We start from the raw sequence: 16,311 nt of genomic DNA, 5'->3' as shown, positions 1-16,311 counted from the left end.
CAACCTCACCCACAGAGCATTAAAAGCAGTTGAGAGTGTGTTACAATGGACTCTGGAAAAGACTGAATTCCCCTTTCTGCAGTTAAAAAAACCACCTGTCCCCATATTATGCACCGTGATGGAGTTGCATGAGCAAAGTTTGTCTGTGCTTAGGTCAGAGCTGAACATCCGGGTGGGAACCTGCCCACCACCCACCACTGTTCTCTGTGACAGTGGTCACACCACACCATCACTCATAATAGACAAAGGAAAAATCCCAAAATCCTGTTCTGTTTGGATGCTTGTTCAGGCGTGCCAAGCTTCGATGGTTGATGTATTTCACAAACTTCATAGTTTCTTTGTCTCTATAAACTAAGGCCAAGCAGTTGTCCTCTGGATTCACTGTCAACAGCTGAAGGACACAAAGATAAGGAAGGAAATCAATTTCACAAAAATAGCTTTGATAAAATTCTTAAGAAAAAACAAAACAGTTTCAAAAGTTAGTTAGAACAAAGGGCTGGTGTTAGAAAATTAACTGTAACACTATTTTCATTTTAATACCCTTTACCTGAAGCAGTTATACAGTTATAAGCAGTTATATTAAGGGCTTCTGGACTTCTTACTAGTATGACTGCTCAGCACTGTCCTAGTACTGATGCTGAATGGGACCCCAGTGAACAGCACTTCCCTGGACAAGTGTTATCCCTGCTACAGCCTTGTGTCCCTTCAAGGCAGGCTTCCCTAACACCTGGGTGCAGGTGTTGTGAGGCACTCTCAGGGCCCAGGTCTCATGCTTTAGGTAAACAGCAGCCTCTTGAAGCTGAGGCCAGAGCTTTGCCCACAAGCAGTGACTGGGGCAAGGAGGCTCCAGTGTGCTACTGAGCACCCTCAGCATCATGTTGGCATTATGACAAAGTGTAATTATGTCTCTCCACCCTAAACAGCTTTATCCGATTTTATCTGGGGTCCTTACCTCTTCATCTTCACCTTTAGCAATGTAGGAAGTAAAGCCACCATATTCAGGATCCCAGTCTTAAAATAGGAAAGAAAGATTCTTAGAAACCTCAGTGCTGTCCAGGTTCCATGCAGCCTTCCAGGAGATGCCACTTTTTCACCCCACTCCCCAGATACTGGATATAGGGTAAGTATTGACCTCCTGCCAGTCTATTTGTTTTCTTCTGTTCAGAAACAACTTGAAGCAAATGTACTGGATTTGCCTTTTATGGTAGATGGGCTATTTAAAGTTGTTTGGTGCACTGTTCCTCATCTGTAGAACAGTTCTGCCCTAGCAGATATGCCAAAAGATTTAAATCAGCTGTACATGCTGGCCTCATCTGGTCTAAAATGCTTGTGTTTAGATTTTTTTTTTACCACTGTCTAACTAGCAATCAACCCAAAATGCTTAGGTATGCCTAAAGTAACTTTTGAAAACGCTAGGCTTTGTGAATGGGAGGTGTAATGATAATTCTGATGAGAAATGTGGTGGAACACTCCTGGTTACTGTGGCCAGCTGACCCCCCAGCCTGCCCAGAGCCATTGCCTAGCAGAGGAAAGGTCTGGGAGGCTCAGCCTTTCCCTCTGCCCAAGCGCCACCTCCTGGCGCAAGCGGGAAAGGCCAGAGATGATTCCAAGGCCACAATCCCAAACCTTTGCATGAGGACTACTGAAACAGGGTTTATACCAAAGTGAGGACTAGGACAAAGTCTACAGACACCTTCTATGTAAGAAGGTGTCTGTAGACTTTGTAAGAAAAAACAGGGAAATTATGACTGTTTTAGCACTGCTGAGAAGTCAGAAGTCATTCCTTTATGCAAACCTTGTAAAAGGACAGTTTGACATCTCTCTCTCATACACTTACCTTCACAGCCACAGAAGAAGAGCAGGTCAAGAGCAAATTCTGTGGCTTGAGAGTCGTGGACAAGAGTGTAGTGCCCGTGGGTCCAGCGTCGCAGCTCCCCTGCACACACAGGGGTGCCTGAGCCTAGGAGAGGGCACAAACACCCAGGGAGAGCCATGAAACCACATCAGCTGAGCTCAAAGCGTTAGAGGAGCTCAGTCATCTCACACCACTGTGAAATTGTCAGCTGGCCCCAGTGGAAAAGGGTAAAACCACATATCACGTCAGTATCTTTCCTAGAGGTAACTCTAGGTTAGGTACTTCAAACAAAATGTGTAGGAGTGGGACCAATATTTGTTCCATACAGCCTTTGCTCCTGGTAACTATTCTGGTGGGGATTTTTTCAGTAGGACTTGGTTTTTTTATTACCTTTTATTCCAGTGTCCAGTAACTTGTCTGACTTAGTGCACGATGAGCATTTTCAAAAATTCTACCCTTAACTTCAGAGCTGCTGGTTTTAAATAAACACCAGTCAAAATCCAAAATTAATCTAATCTTTCATCGTTGTGTCTACTGACAACTAAATTCAACTAAGTGTTTTCTGAAAGGCTGAATCCTAGTTTTAGGTATTAATTTTCTAATTCTAAAATTGCTTTACTTTTGAGCTGCTCATCTTTCTCTTTTGGATTTATTATCTCATACAAGAATACGCTTTATATGAAGCAAGGGTCTGTAGATGTAGAAACCACATAACTATTGACAAAAGATTAACAGTCCCCCCAAAAGTCCTGCCCTTAGGACTTAGGTCTGTTCAGAAGGGTATCCTCAAATTAGTCATTGATTTACTTCAAATTCTTTTGCAATGGTAACTGATTTCAGATAATCAGTCTAAAATGCTTCAAGTCCCACATTTGTGCTGGTGCCTTGTGCTGGTTGCAGTACAAGGTGAAACCCTAGTTCCATGAAAATCACTGGGAATTATGTTTGAATCCTTTCACACTGCAGCTGCTCTACTCACTGCTCTGCGTCTCACCGTCCTGTGCTTCAGGGGTGTTCTCAGGCTGGTGTGGCTGATGGGAATTGCCATTAGCTGGTTGTTCAGTCTCTTCCTGCTCAGGTTTGGGACTGCTGTGCCCACTGGTGTCTGCTGCTTGTCCCTCCCCAGCATCTTCATCCTCATCAGAGGGAGCCAGGAAGTGCAGTTTCAGGCCAGTGAAGTTGGAAAGCAGTAAAAATAAGGCCTCAGAGTGCAGCAGCTGCAGGAATTTCTTCAGGGTGTCCGGGAGGCTGTCTTCCTCTGCTGCCTCATAGAGTCTGAAAGACAGCAGATGTATCTCCTTGTGGGAGAGCCAACAAGGACCACATCTAGAACAATAGCACTGACCAGTGCAGCCTCATGGCAGCTCCTGCTCAGCCTGATCACCAGTGCAGCGTGCTGTCATTCCTCACCTTTTATTGGCTGGCCCCCGACTACCCCACTGGATCTCTTTGCTCTCCAATGCTTCACATAGTTGTTGGTATTTCTCTTTCTAGGAGAAAGAGATGCAGAAATGTGAACATTTAGCTCCCAAGAAAACAAGGTTGAAGACAAGTGTTTTATTTTTGCTGAGTCCTGATGCCGCAGTGTACAGGCAGTCAGAGGGGATCATTCCACAGAATCAGAGTGGTTGAGGTTGGAAAGGGCCTCTGGAGGTCACCTGGTCCATTCTCCTTTAGGTGTGAAACTTAGAAGGTGTTTTTGGATATGCCAGCAAGACCTTTCCCGGCCTTTGTGCCATGTGGTACTGCCAGCCCTCTGACCAGTTCTGGCAGATCACATCAAATTGAATCACTGGGCTCACCTTAAGAAAGTCTTTCAGGAGAATTTCTGATCGCTCCTCAAATTCCTCCTGGATTTGAGCTTGGGAGTCCAGGTCCAAATAAACTTGATTGATCCACTCATATAATATTTCATGCTGGAAGGGAAATGGATTAGAACACTGAATTTTGAGAAGTGAAGAAGATTCCCCAATTCCCCCTACCGAGCTGGCAACAGAGCTGGATTCCTACACAAAAACACACTCCACTGCCTTATTTCATTGCACCACAGTATTCTCTGTGGTGCAATGAACTGAACTTCTGTAGGTATGTAAAACTGAACTACTGTAGGTATGTAAAACATACAAAGAAACATAAAAAAGAAACTGGATACAAACTTATCAACAGGAAATGAAAAGGAGAATGGGATAAAGATTAAAGCATCCCCAGTGCATTGATGCATTCCCTAACAGGTATTACAAGCACAGGGCAGAGACAGAAATGCAGATATGCAGATGTAGGCTTGTTACTCACATCATAGGGGATGTGTGGGCTCCTGGCCAAGGGGGCTTCAACGTGCCGTGCAGGCCTGGCCACGGACGGGCCATGGAACCAACCGCTCACCGACAGGCGGCACTTCCGCGACAGAACTTCCGACACCTGCAGAAGGGAACGATGGGGCAGCACTCACTGTCACACAGGGACCAGCAAACTCCTGACAGGAGATGGACTCTGCTCCTGAGAGCCCACTGCATACACAGAAATGTCAGACAGGCCTAGACCAGGACAGATTATCAGAGAGAGGCCTATTGTCCTCAAGTCCGTTGCAGGTTTCCAGAATTCCAGTCTAAGCTTTTACTCCAAGCTCACAGAGAATCCATTCTCTCTCTTCCTCTGAGAGCTCTGAGTCATGGATTTTTAAGACAAAATTAAATCACTACCTGAAAACAATCAGGGCAGTGACCAAGTAGATGCTGCTCTTAATTAACAACTGTAAGAGATAAATGACAAAAGAACAGCCCCCTAAAGTGGCCTAGGTCAGGACATGCCCAACCTATATCACTGATCATCTTCCTTTCCAGTCTTCTGCTCTCTGGCCCTGTTTGATACAGTCCCTGGTACAATTAGGTACACAGGAGTGTCAGATTTCAGTCAGGCATTTGTGTCATGCAGATGCCCAAATTATTCATTCTGTTCCCATGCTTTTTCCTGACAAGTGTCACAGAGTACTGCTTAACTGTATCAGCATTTCTGCTGTAGGGCACTACACCATGTCTGTGTCACTGAGGGGGTACAGCCAGATCTGCACAGTGCCCTTGCACTGTTGGCAAGGTGATGGATGACCTGAGAAGCTCTTCTGGAGCAAAGTCATGACCACCATATCAAAATGTGAGTTAGTTTAAAACAAGCCAACAAACAGAAACAAGCGAGAGCAAAATTCACAGCAGTGGCTTGCCAGGAAAGTAACACAAAATAGAAATGGAAATTTTTCTTTCCCAGGATGATGCAGCTAGACTGATGGTTTAAATTTGGCTTTGTTGGTTCTTGTCCTCTGTCAAGTCCTTGAAGCCCTCTCTTTAGCACACAGCACTTAGCACAAGTACCCACTCTACCCACAGTTCTTCTCCCTCCCCATCAGAACTGTAATAACACACAGAATGAATAACCACAACAATGAGGATTGAAAAATTAACAAGAGACAGCTCCTTGCCTGGTGGAAAGAAACTGGAGACACTTCAAAGAAAACCAGGGTGTTCCATGAAGGCACTAATGACTTGGTGATTTGCTGTGGCTGAAAGTGTTCTGAGGAAGAAAACATACTCTGGTTAAGATATGAACTGGGACTTCTCTCTGACAACATGATTCTGTGACTGGTGGGACACCTGGGCATAAGGAATGGAGCTCAGAGCAAGGGCTTGCTGAGGAATCAGTGCACCTCTGCATGGAGACAGGAAGAGTTGGGGCTGTTCAGTTTGAGAAGAGAAGGTTCTGGGGCAACTTTAAGCCTCTTCCAGGGCCAAAAGGAGCTACCACTGCTGTAGAACTTGGGGTATGGGCATGAAGACAAGGGCATGGAATAACAGAACAAGGGGGAATGGCTTCAAACAAAGGGTGTGTTTAGATTAGCTATTAGAAAGGAATTCTTTACTATGAGCAGTGAGGCACTGGTACAGGTTGCCCAGAGCAACTGTGGATGCCCCATCCTAGAAATGCTCAATGGGGTTTGCAGCATCCTGCTCTAGTAGATTGCGTCCCTACCTACAGCAGGTAGGCTGGAACAAGGTGAGCTTTAAGATCCCTTCCAACCCAAACCATTCTGTGGTTCTGCTGCTGGAAAGGGAAGTTATTGTCATCAGTCTGGAGTTCCAAGCACATTTACTGGCATCGCTTCCATCCTGTCTCTACTCTTGACCCTTCCAAAAGTTTGTCTGCTGTTGCCTGTTAGCACTGTCTGCAAAGCCTGCTACAGCCCATCCCTAAGGGACACACTTATACATCAGCTTCTCTGAACAAAGGAGAAACTCCTTATCTCCTTTCTACTGTTTGAGGTGAGAATTGCTGCAAGGGGCACATGAGCTTCATCTTTTCCATCCACCTGAGGCTGGGCTTGGAGCTTTTACCGTCTGTGCTGTACAGATCCAACGTTCCCCCGTCACTTTTCTCCCAGGGTGGGACAAGGTACAGGATGAAGGCGATTCTCCGACCTTCTAGTTCATCATCGTGGCACAGCAACACATCTGTAATTACACACGTTTTGCTGCTCTAGCATCTTTCCAGTACATGCACGATTCATTCCAACAACTGCTTCCCAGCTTTGCCTTTACAAGGATGTAGCAAGAAAAAACATGTTCTTTACAAGAACTACATTTTCAGTCATCAGCATCACCAGCCTGAGATCTGCAAGATTCACTTCTGTGGGACTGCACTGCAATTGACAGATCAGGCCACTCTGAAGGTACAAGCAGTTATACACTAGCAACAGATTTCATCATTTGTACTTCATTTTCAGACACTGTTTTGCTGCTGACAGCCTCTGGGACACTCTGGAACTAGAATAAAATTAGATGTTCTATAGACATTTTGTTCCCTACACGTGTACAGAAGCTTTAGGTAAAGGATCACTTATAGACTGACCAGTATATTCATATTTAGCACAGGATATGTCAATAGTTGGCTCCAGCACTATCTGGGTCACAGCAGAAAGCCACACTTGGAATTCTTCACACAGAGCATGCCTGGGAAGATAAGCACACAAGTAAGTGTCCTCCTGTGTTATAAAACATAGATTAAACTAATTTATTGCCTCCCTGCCAACTGCTTAAACAGTTACAGGTGCTGTTGCTGTGAGTGACTGTGTTTCTGTAGAACCACACAGGTGCTGGCCAGGAAAACAGCTCAGTGCTCACAGCACTGCTGGCAATAACCAGCAGCAAGCACGCAACCAGTCGGAAGGTGCAGGAGAGCTGGCTATGGATGAAAGCTGAACAGACTTCAGTGTCAGCGCTCCAGGGCCGGTTTTTGGCCCGACTATGGGGGCAGAAGGCGGGCCCAGCCCTCCCTGTGGAGCCACCACGGCTCTTCCCACACTCTGAGCAGGCAGAGCCGGGAGCCCGCTTTACCTCAGGGCAGCGACGTGGGGCTCCGGGCTTGCCCCCAGCTCCTCGGACTGCGGCGGCCCATGGAAGAGAAAAGGGACGGGGTTAGGGTGGCTCGGCTGGGCGCAGCTCGGCCCGGCCGGGCTCAGCTCGGCCCTGGGCCCACCTGCCGCAGCGAGAGGAGGTCGTTGCTCCGCCCGCGGAAGCCGAGACCCAGCAGTTCATCCCGCAGCGCCTCCGCGAAAGCCGAGCCCGCCAGAAAATCGTGAATGACACCGTGCCGGAACGGGGCCGGCTCCAGCACCACCGCTTCTGCAAGAGAAAGGCCGTCGGTGAGGGGCGGGGAGTCGGGCCACGCCGTACCGTGCCGTGCCGGAGCCGCTCCCCGCGGGCCCGGTCGCGCCGTACCGTGCCGGAGCCGCTCCCCGCGGGCCCAGGCCGCCCCCGCGCGCTCCCGCAGCGCCGCGTCCCCGAGGGCCGCGCAGAGCTCCGCGCGCGGCTCGTGCCTCTCGCGCTTCGCCGCCGCCGGCGCCACCGCTCCGCGACGCTTGGTGGCCATGGTACCGTCCGGCCGGACTACAACTCCCTGCGGTCCCCGCGCTTCGCCCGCTGTGGCCAATCGGAAGCCGTTGGCCAATGAGCGAGGAAAGGCGGGGCGGAGCGCGGTTGGTCCCAGCAGGCGGCGCGCGGCGCTGAGGGCTGGGCGGGTGTTAATGGCGGACGCCGCTCCCGCGCCCAGAAGTGACTGACCGTTCCCGCCGCCCGTTCCCGCCGCTTCTCGCCATGTCTGTGGTGCCGCCCAACCGCTCGCAGACCGGCTGGCCCCGCGGGGTGAACCAGTTCGGGAACAAGTACATCCAGCAGACGAAGCCGCTCACGCTGGAAAGGACCATCAACCTGTGAGCGCCGCCTCGGGCCTGCCCGGCTCTGCCCCCTCCCGTCCCGCCCCGCTGGCGAGCTCGTCCCCGCTCCCTCGGCGGGGTTTTCCCTCAGTGCCCGCCGTGCGAGGTCTGGAGGGTCCCGGCCCTTCGGAGGGCTGGGGGCACAGCGGCGGCAGAGCCCGAGTGCCGATGGGGGCCCGCCCCCCTGACAGGGGCTGCTGTGCCGCGCTGAGGGTACCGAGGGTACGGAGGGGGCCGAGGGCTTGCCGGCCTTGGTGGGAGTGTGGAATATTCGGTGTAAATGTTTTAGTGCTTAGAAACAGCGTCTGGCTCGGGAGGTGCGAACCCTAGGAAACACAGGCAAGGTTTAGGTGTGGTGAGCATCCCATTTTCGTGCTCTCATAGGCATCCAGAAAGGCGGTATAGAGACAGGGATTTTTCTTGGCCTCGCTGGGATGGGCTGACCGTGGGCAGTCAGTAGGATGTGTCTGGATGTGCCTGGTATTTGTGGATTGTCTGGTACAGACAGGTGTTGGAGTTAAAATTCAGAGTGTTTCTTACCACAGAAAATAGTCATAGATACAAACTATACTTACTAATAAGTATTCATGAATTTTTTATGAGAAGTCATATATTTTTGCTTCTTCTAGTAAATCTGGTGGATTTGGGTTGTGTTCTTTGCTAAGTGCATCTGTCAAGTTGCAAAAACCAGCAAATGTTAGCTGCAACAGTCAATATTCAATTTTAGCTATTAATCACTGACACTTCTGTGTTCTTTTGGTGTAGGTGAGTTTATTCAGAGTCATGTGAAAATTCAACTATGAACTCTAGAAATTGGAATATTTCTACTGGGTTTCTGAAGCAAAGACTCATCATGAAGCTGTGTTACCAGCAGCATTTTTTTAAGTCAAGGCTGAGTGTTTTGATGCACAGACTAATGCACCCACATTAATATAGTATGGGTTAGCATAATAGGTTGTTATTATTAAAGCCATTCGTGTATCTAAAAATGGAAATGAAGGGAAAAAGAAATGTAGATGCTTTTAAACTATAAGTGAAAGTAGGGGAGCTTGTTAGTAAATGAACCTGTGATTTGGAAGCTGGTTGTTTTGGCTCACTTGTCTACATGAGAAAAGGCTCTCACAGTGGTAACTGGCTTGTTATTTTAACCACTTTAAAACATGAGGTAAATTGGAGGAGGAGGAGGGGGGGCTGGAATTTGAGGGGGGAAGAAGGTATGCTACTAAAGTTTGACATGTTTGGGGAAAGAATCCATGCCAAGAAGCATTTCAAGGAAAACATCAATCCTTCATTCTGTTAATTCAGTGTCTGTGTGCCACAAGTCAGTAAAACCACTGCTTTGCCCAGAACCATTTTCTTCTCCTTTTTGACTTAGCTAGGTGATTCTGTCTTTCCTCCAGGTCTCCTACCATCAGACCTCTCTGTTACATGGATTTAATGGTACAATAACACTCCCCTGTTGCCCTCTGTGCTGTCTTGGACTGACCCATTTCTTGCTTAACTTTTCCTTTCTCTCTGTTTTCAGTCCCTCTTACCTGGAGAAATCGCCCAGTTTCCGCTGCACTGTCACAGGAGTGCAGGGGCCCAGCACCAGCCCAACAGAGGGATCTGCTCACACTCTTGATCCTATCCCAGGCTCCCAACCCTGTTCTCAGAAACTCAGCATTTCTCCTCTTCTGTGATCCACATGTCTGATTTCCCACTTCAAAACAAAACCACTTCTAACAGTTTAGTTGTCAGGCTCTGATAACATCTGCAGAATAAAACCTGCAGTCCTGTGCTGCTTCCTTCCTTCCCAGCAGAGCTTTTTCTCCAGTCTCTTTTCCAGCTCCTTTCAGAGCATTTCCCTGCAGTGTGGAGATCAAAGAGGGTGGCTGTTGAATGACAGTTGGTTTTGTGCTTCTTTTCCCTCTTTAGAGCCTGCACCAGGCTAGAGTGCAACAGGACTGTCTGTGCTTGGTGTTCCATAGTGCAGATCTCCCTGGGGCAGGGGCCTCATAAGCCACAAAAAAGATTTTAGCCCTGCACTGTGACTTACCCATCAAGAGTGAAGGGTCTGCCTCAAGCTAGACACTGTGTCATGGGGATTTAAATTTAGATTTCTTGTTATGCAGTAACATTTTTTCTCCTCCTTACAGGTATCCTCTGACAAATTACACGTTTGGCACAAAGGAGCCCCTGTATGAGAAGGACAGCTCTGTGGCAGCTCGGTTTCAGCGCATGAGAGAAGAGTTTGACAAGATTGGCATGAGGCGGACAGTGGAAGGAGTTCTGATTGTGCATGAGCACAGGCTGCCCCACGTGCTGTTACTGCAGCTGGGTACAACTTTTTTCAAGCTGTAAGTATCTGTTTCCTAAGTGTAACTTCAGTTTATTGTCACAGACCACTAAACATGTGGGCTAGAGGTTAAACTTTGGCCAACTGCTCAGTGTTTTGAATGGGATTCATTGCTTGTAAAGACTTAGTCTGGAAAGTATTTTTTGAATGGTGGTGTTTTAATCTAAAGTGTGTTTGACTCTTCTTATGAGGGAGAGGATTTAGTTTGGAACTGACTGGGAATCTTAGTTACAGTGCATCACTACAGTAAAATCTCGTTTAAAACTCATTATCAGCAGTTGGTGTGTTGTACTTGCGTTGTGAAAACTGTTATGCTTCAGTAGCTTATGCTATGCCCATAAAAATGGGCAGGTGGAGGCCAAGGACTAACCCCCTGTAAATGCAGAATGATTCCTGTTTACAAACTAATGGCTGAGCTGGGATAGCAAGAAGGGTAGGTGTCTGAATTTGAGAAAATTGCTTCAGTTCATCTCATAGTTATCACAGCCAGAGTGAAGTTTTAGTGATTGAATATGGTTGTAGTGATGGTGGTGATTTTCTTTTTTAAACTAGATGGCCTTGACTTGTCTCATGTTACATTCTTGTTCTAACATTTTATATTGTTCTCAATTTTGTTTGTGTGTTAAGTCTAATTTTACATCTAGATTTGTTTTTGACATTACATCTTGATTTGAAGGGCTGTTGAGGACAAACTAGGCAAGACTGTAAATGACTTGCAAAATGCTGTAATGATGAAAATGAATAATCTTGCATCATTTTCCCACATGAGTTTTATTTTCTGCTTTCTGTATGCTTCAGTGAGTGCTGGTTTTGTGATAAGAACAAATACAGGCAGTATTTACAGCCCTTCAGCTTCTGGTTATTATTGTTAAAACTTTACCCTATAAGGGTCTGAGTTATTTTCATGTGTATTGTTACAGTTTGTCCTGCTGAACTAAAAGTATTTAATGCAGTAGTTATTTTTAAGGGACATAAATAGCCATTTTAGTTTCAGTTGTGGTGAAAGCTATGCTGCTGTCTTCAAATTCAGCAAAGCTAGTTCTGGAACTTCTGACTTAAGAGCCATATGTGAATTTGTCACTCCCTGCCTGGAAGCACACTGGAACTTGCCTGTGAATATTGGTAAATGCAATAAAATAACTTTGCCTTTCATCACTGATTATTTTAACAGACCTGGTGGTGAACTCAATCCAGGAGAAGATGAGGTAGAAGGGCTCAAACGCTTAATGACAGAGGTCTGTTTGCTTTCATTATGTTGCTGTAGCAGAATGTTGCATTGTTTTAGAATTACCAGAATAAGCTAAAGCATTAGAGTAGTTTTCTTACCACTGTTGTTATTTTGTTGCTTTTGTGATGTTCTCAGGTAGTTAACAAATAAAGCAGTCAAGTTTTCATTTATCTGCATCATGAATGTGGCTGACTCCTACCTGCTACTCAAGTCCTGTGTTCATTTGCAGCTTTGCTTTCTGACTGGCTTCAGGCAAGTGAGTGTAGAGATGAGCAATAAGATATGTTGTGGAGGACAACTGCTGGGGACTTGCCTTTGAGATAGTGGTCCCAATGCACCATTTTCTCCAAGTAGCTAAATTAATTCTGCTAGATAATGTAACAACGTATTTCATTTTTCCCATTGGTCTGATAGGACTCAGTCCAGCTGAGTACAGCATAGATTTTGAAAAGCTTTCTAGAGTGCCCTTATCATACCAGTTGAGGCTTTTACTAAAAAATCTCACTTTATACAAAAATACTTTACAATTCTATTGAAAGCTGTCTCAGAGCAGTTATGAGCTACATCAGACACATATTACAGCAAGTCTTTGTGCTTCCAGTATGTGTTTACTAAAACAATTTCCTTGAGGTAGTTTGAGGTCTGATTAGTACTGGATTTTTGATAGATACTGGGTCGTCAGGATGGTGTTCAGCAAGACTGGGTGATTGATGACTGCATTGGCAACTGGTGGAGACCAAACTTTGAACCTCCACAGGTGAGTACTCCTGTGGGCTTCCATCTCCTTTGGTCAAGTTCTGTCTGTACTTCTAAAAGCCTTCAACTTTCACATGGGCTTATTGAGTACCTGCTGCATGAGCAATTAGTGTTTCTGGGGTTTGTCTATTTCATCTCCTTTCTATGACAGAAGAGAAGCTACAGACTTTTTAAAATGGAAATTCCTGTCTCCCTTCTCACACCTGTCCTGATGGATGAGAAACCACTGGATGCAGTAGCTTCCAATTCTATGCTGAGACATATGCACTATTTAAATTCCTTTTGTATCCACAATGGAGACCTTGCACTGCTGCTTATGGAACAGATGCCCTAGTCTCACTACCCTCTTTCTAAGGGCTTTAATATTGAAGATCCTTGCTTAGTTTGTTTTTATGCATTTCTGTTTTATTGAGTTGTTTTAACTGCTTGTGATATTGGTGCCACTTCAGAGCCTGTCAATAGTTTTGACAACAACAGCATTTCTTTCTTAAATACTTTCTTAGGAAAATGGTTTTCTTTATCTGATGCCATGAAAGAACAATATATGACACACTGAATTTATAAAGTGGCACTTAAAATTACACAATATTTTCAACGCTCTGTACAACTGTTTTTTACCATTTTTCTTCTAGTACCCATACATCCCAGCTCATATTACAAAGCCAAAAGAACACAAAAAGCTTTTTTTGGTCCAGCTTCAAGAAAAGGGTAAGTGTTTGTTTGCATCAAAGGGTTGTATTTGTAACAATGTTTAAATGTGTGCATTTCACCCAAGGAAAACAAAGTTGTGATTGTGTTTGTTTTGGTATGTTAAACCAAGATGTGTATGCTTCCAGTTGTTTGTGGTTGATCACTAACAAAGTTAAATGCTGGTATTTGTTTTGAAGGTAGATGATCCTTTGAACATGAGTTCTAGTAAATTTTCATTCTTGCTCCTGCATCAATCTGTGTACAGGATGTGAATCCCATATTTAACTAGAAAAGGAATAAACCTGCTTGAGTGCTCCATGTAGTGAACTTGTTTTGAGGTCTGTGGGGGACGATGATACCTTGGCTGTATGTGTGCTGGTTTTCCTGATTCACTAACTTGTATTTGTTTTTAGCTTTGTTTGCAGTCCCCAAAAATTACAAGCTGGTTGCTGCACCATTGTTTGAGCTCTATGACAATGCACCAGGATATGGACCTATTATCTCCAGCCTTCCTCAACTTTTGAGCAGGTATGTTGTACTTGTATAGTGGTTCTTGGGAACATGTTTGCTGTGGGACATCAGAGCAAGGCAAGGTGCTACAGAAGCCAACTTGAAAAGGTGACATCTGTCCCAAAGATTCTGCTTCTGATGAGCTGGGTGGACACTTTAGAGGCACTGATCACAACTGGCTAGCACTGAAGTCCTATCTAGCAGTTGTAGCTAAGGAAGATATGGAAGACAGTGAGAATGAGGCTGTGCACAGATTGAGGAATAGCTTCTTGGAGCTGTTGGGGACAGCTGGAGAGTTAAAGCCAGGATGTGAGTTTGAAGCACTGAGTTAGGTATGCATGTTATCACAGCTTTGTGCTGGTTAAATGTGGTGGGTTTTTACACTCTCTAGTAGAGTTAATGAAGTGTAGCATCTTTCTGACACAGATATCTGTAGGGACATGCTTTTACTTTCTCACCTGGAAATGACTTGTGGCTCATCTCTCCAGAGCTCATTAGTCTCACTGGTCTCTTACTTGAGAGAGTGTTCAGGCATGCCAGGAGTCCCACAGCCTGCCAGCTCTTCCTCAGGAAAGTATCTCTGTCACCTACCTACGATGAAAAAAGTATGTGAGTGCTGGTGTTGCCAGCACTATGTTCTTGTTTCCTGCTGAGTATTTTTCTCTCAAGCCCAAATTTTGGCTTCCCCTCTTCTAAAGACAGCAGGTACTTCCTCTTGAGTACCAGCAAAACACTGTCTGTTACCCAGGTTGGGTAGTGGTGCAACAGACACATCCAAAGGCTGGGCATCCGGAAGCTCAGATGGATGCTTGCTTCCACAATTATTTATGAAACTTAGCTGAGAAAAAGTCTCTCTTCAGTATGTCTGTATGTTCCCCTTGGAACATGTAAGGTTGGCCTAGCAGCAGAAATCCTGCAAAAGAGTTGCTGATGGAGGAATGTAACTCTCACTGTGAACCTGTTTTAGGAGATGAAATGTTAATAATTAGTTCTTCTGCAACCATAAGAGACAGTTGTGCAATGCTAGTGTAGGATTAGTTGTTAAAAATTATATATGTACTGCTATACTGTAAAGCAGTCTTATTAAAAAATGTACTTTTGTCCTGTCAGGTGGAGGTTATCCAGAGCAGAAACAAAACATTTGCTTATTCATTCAAAAATACCCTTAAAAAAAAAAAAAGAGAATGAAAACTCCTCACCTGGTATAATCCTTTTAATTTTAGGTTCAACTTTATTTACAACTGAATTCCTATGTACCTGAAGACTCCAGGAGAAGAAGCCGTCTCTGTGAGCACAGCTTTGAACTGTAGAGACACAAATATTTGTGACACAAGGATTTTTTCAAGTCATTCTGTTCCTGAAGGCCACTAAACATTCTATGGTATGAACAGAGAAGTGAATCTCAACTGTTTAGCTAGAGAGATGGCAATGGGCTACCAGTGTTATAATCCCTTTTCATTGTAAAACTCACCAATTTTTTGTTTTGTACAACATTAAACAATATGGTTAAGATTCTGTTTGTCTTGGGTTTGGTTTGGTTTTTGTTGTTGTTTTCTTTTGTTAAATTTTTTTTTAGTTTTTTTCCCTTCTGTTTATTAGTTGTTTTATTTTTTCTTATTGTCTCTTACTTTTAGATGCATATTTTAAACTTTATTACTTTTCTTCAGGAATACAGATGATCTTGGAATGAGGAGGAGCTAAGCCATTCAGGGCCCATTCAGATGCTGTGTGATCTTTATCCCTGAGCAGTGAATATCTCTAGGATCAGGGAGAAATTAATTAGCTTAAGTGGGTTCAATATTGTTTTGAGTCTTAATTAACTTGGAGATCAGAACTGCTTTTTTGAGGGAGAATGAGTACTTAAAAGCAAGTGTAGCCTTTACCTTTTTTACAAGAACTGATCTGTTTGTACAGGGCTTGGAGGAGATGGAGCATGCATCTGCTCCTTCAGTGCCCCCTTAAGACGGTAACAACCCCAAAAATTCTGTTGGACTGGTCTGAGATACAGTTAAAATAGGGAAAGTGAAGTTAATTTTGTATATTTTTCCTTAGCTATGGGACAGAACTAGTGTCATGCTGAAACACTTAGCCAATGCCACATGCAAGTAGTTCCATGTTATGCTGTCCTGTGCTGTCTCATCCAGCAAGGGATACCCACACTTCCGCTTTTTCCCAACATTTCAGTTTCTTGTAGGCAGTAAATATCAATCTTTCTAATTCTGAGGTTTTTCCATGCTTGGCTAAACATAAAGTCTAGTTGGATGTGACACTTCCCAATGCTTTCAGTCTTCCATGATTTTGCTTAATGAGTCTTTCAAAGATTTGTTTCCAAGTTCTGCCTCTCATCAGAAGATGCACTGTTGCTTGTGCACTGTCCTCTTATGAAGGCAGGGTTGGAGAGTGCCAGCTGCCAAGAGAACTGAATCTTGCCAAAGTGCTTGGCTCTGCTGCCATCTGCACTGGGAAGCAATGTACAGAGCAATCCTGACAGCTTGGTGCTTTGGTCAGATTGAAGCTGTGCAGTATAGCAAATGTACTGCAAAATGCGGGGAGAGGTAGTGCAAGGGCTGTTCACTTTGGTGCTATGGATGGAAGGCCCAGAGAGATGGTGAGTAGAATGTATGGTTTCTTAGCTGCCAGCAAGGGGAAATAAAGCTAGCAGGGCAGCGAAAAACAGA

General features: G+C 45.1%; 2 protein-coding genes across 2 annotated transcripts; one reads left to right on the top strand and one right to left on the bottom strand.

Moving 5' to 3' along the window:
- Positions 1 to 146: 146 nt before the first annotated feature.
- Positions 147 to 7,890, bottom strand: OGFOD1 (2-oxoglutarate and iron dependent oxygenase domain containing 1). The gene is made up of 13 exons (XM_030227658.2): positions 7,618 to 7,890; positions 7,376 to 7,521; positions 7,234 to 7,280; positions 6,749 to 6,849; positions 6,235 to 6,351; positions 5,325 to 5,416; positions 4,148 to 4,273; positions 3,658 to 3,771; positions 3,266 to 3,345; positions 2,835 to 3,130; positions 1,838 to 1,960; positions 953 to 1,011; positions 147 to 391 (listed from the first exon to the last, which is right to left on the bottom strand). Exons 1-13 carry the CDS (start codon positions 7,766 to 7,768, stop codon positions 230 to 232), a joined length of 1,614 nt encoding a protein of 537 aa, XP_030083518.2. The 5' UTR covers positions 7,769 to 7,890; the 3' UTR covers positions 147 to 229.
- A 75-nt stretch (positions 7,891 to 7,965) lies between these two features.
- Positions 7,966 to 15,148, top strand: NUDT21 (nudix hydrolase 21). The gene is made up of 7 exons (XM_050979068.1): positions 7,966 to 8,108; positions 10,250 to 10,450; positions 11,621 to 11,684; positions 12,345 to 12,434; positions 13,066 to 13,141; positions 13,537 to 13,651; positions 14,857 to 15,148. Exons 1-7 carry the CDS (start codon positions 7,993 to 7,995, stop codon positions 14,876 to 14,878), a joined length of 684 nt encoding a protein of 227 aa, XP_050835025.1. The 5' UTR covers positions 7,966 to 7,992; the 3' UTR covers positions 14,879 to 15,148.
- Positions 15,149 to 16,311: the final 1,163 nt, after the last annotated feature.

This window comes from Serinus canaria, chromosome 11 (genome assembly GCF_022539315.1).
Source record: "Serinus canaria isolate serCan28SL12 chromosome 11, serCan2020, whole genome shotgun sequence".
Classification (NCBI taxonomy): Eukaryota; Metazoa; Chordata; class Aves; order Passeriformes; family Fringillidae; genus Serinus; species Serinus canaria.
This window is presented reverse-complemented; position numbering and strand designations above follow the sequence as displayed.

What these genes read in the sequence shown, in the direction of transcription:
- OGFOD1 (XM_030227658.2), bottom strand. Translation starts at nt 7,768, where the DNA reads ATGGCCACCAAGCGTCGCGGAGCGGTGGCGCCGGCGGCGGCGAAGCGC. An exon ending in ACCTCCTCTCGCTGCGGCAG is followed by an intron (nt 7,281 to 7,375) that starts GTGGGCCCAGGG and finishes GGGCCGCCGCAG; the next exon opens with TCCGAGGAGCTGGGGGCAAG. An exon ending in GGACGGTGAGACGCAGAGCA is followed by an intron (nt 1,961 to 2,834) that starts GTGAGTAGAGCA and finishes GCCCTCTCCTAG; the next exon opens with GCTCAGGCACCCCTGTGTGT.
- NUDT21 (XM_050979068.1), top strand. Translation starts at nt 7,993, where the DNA reads ATGTCTGTGGTGCCGCCCAACCGCTCGCAGACCGGCTGGCCCCGCGGG. An exon ending in CAAACTTTGAACCTCCACAG is followed by an intron (nt 12,435 to 13,065) that starts GTGAGTACTCCT and finishes TTTTTCTTCTAG; the next exon opens with TACCCATACATCCCAGCTCA. An exon ending in GGTCCAGCTTCAAGAAAAGG is followed by an intron (nt 13,142 to 13,536) that starts GTAAGTGTTTGT and finishes ATTTGTTTTTAG; the next exon opens with CTTTGTTTGCAGTCCCCAAA.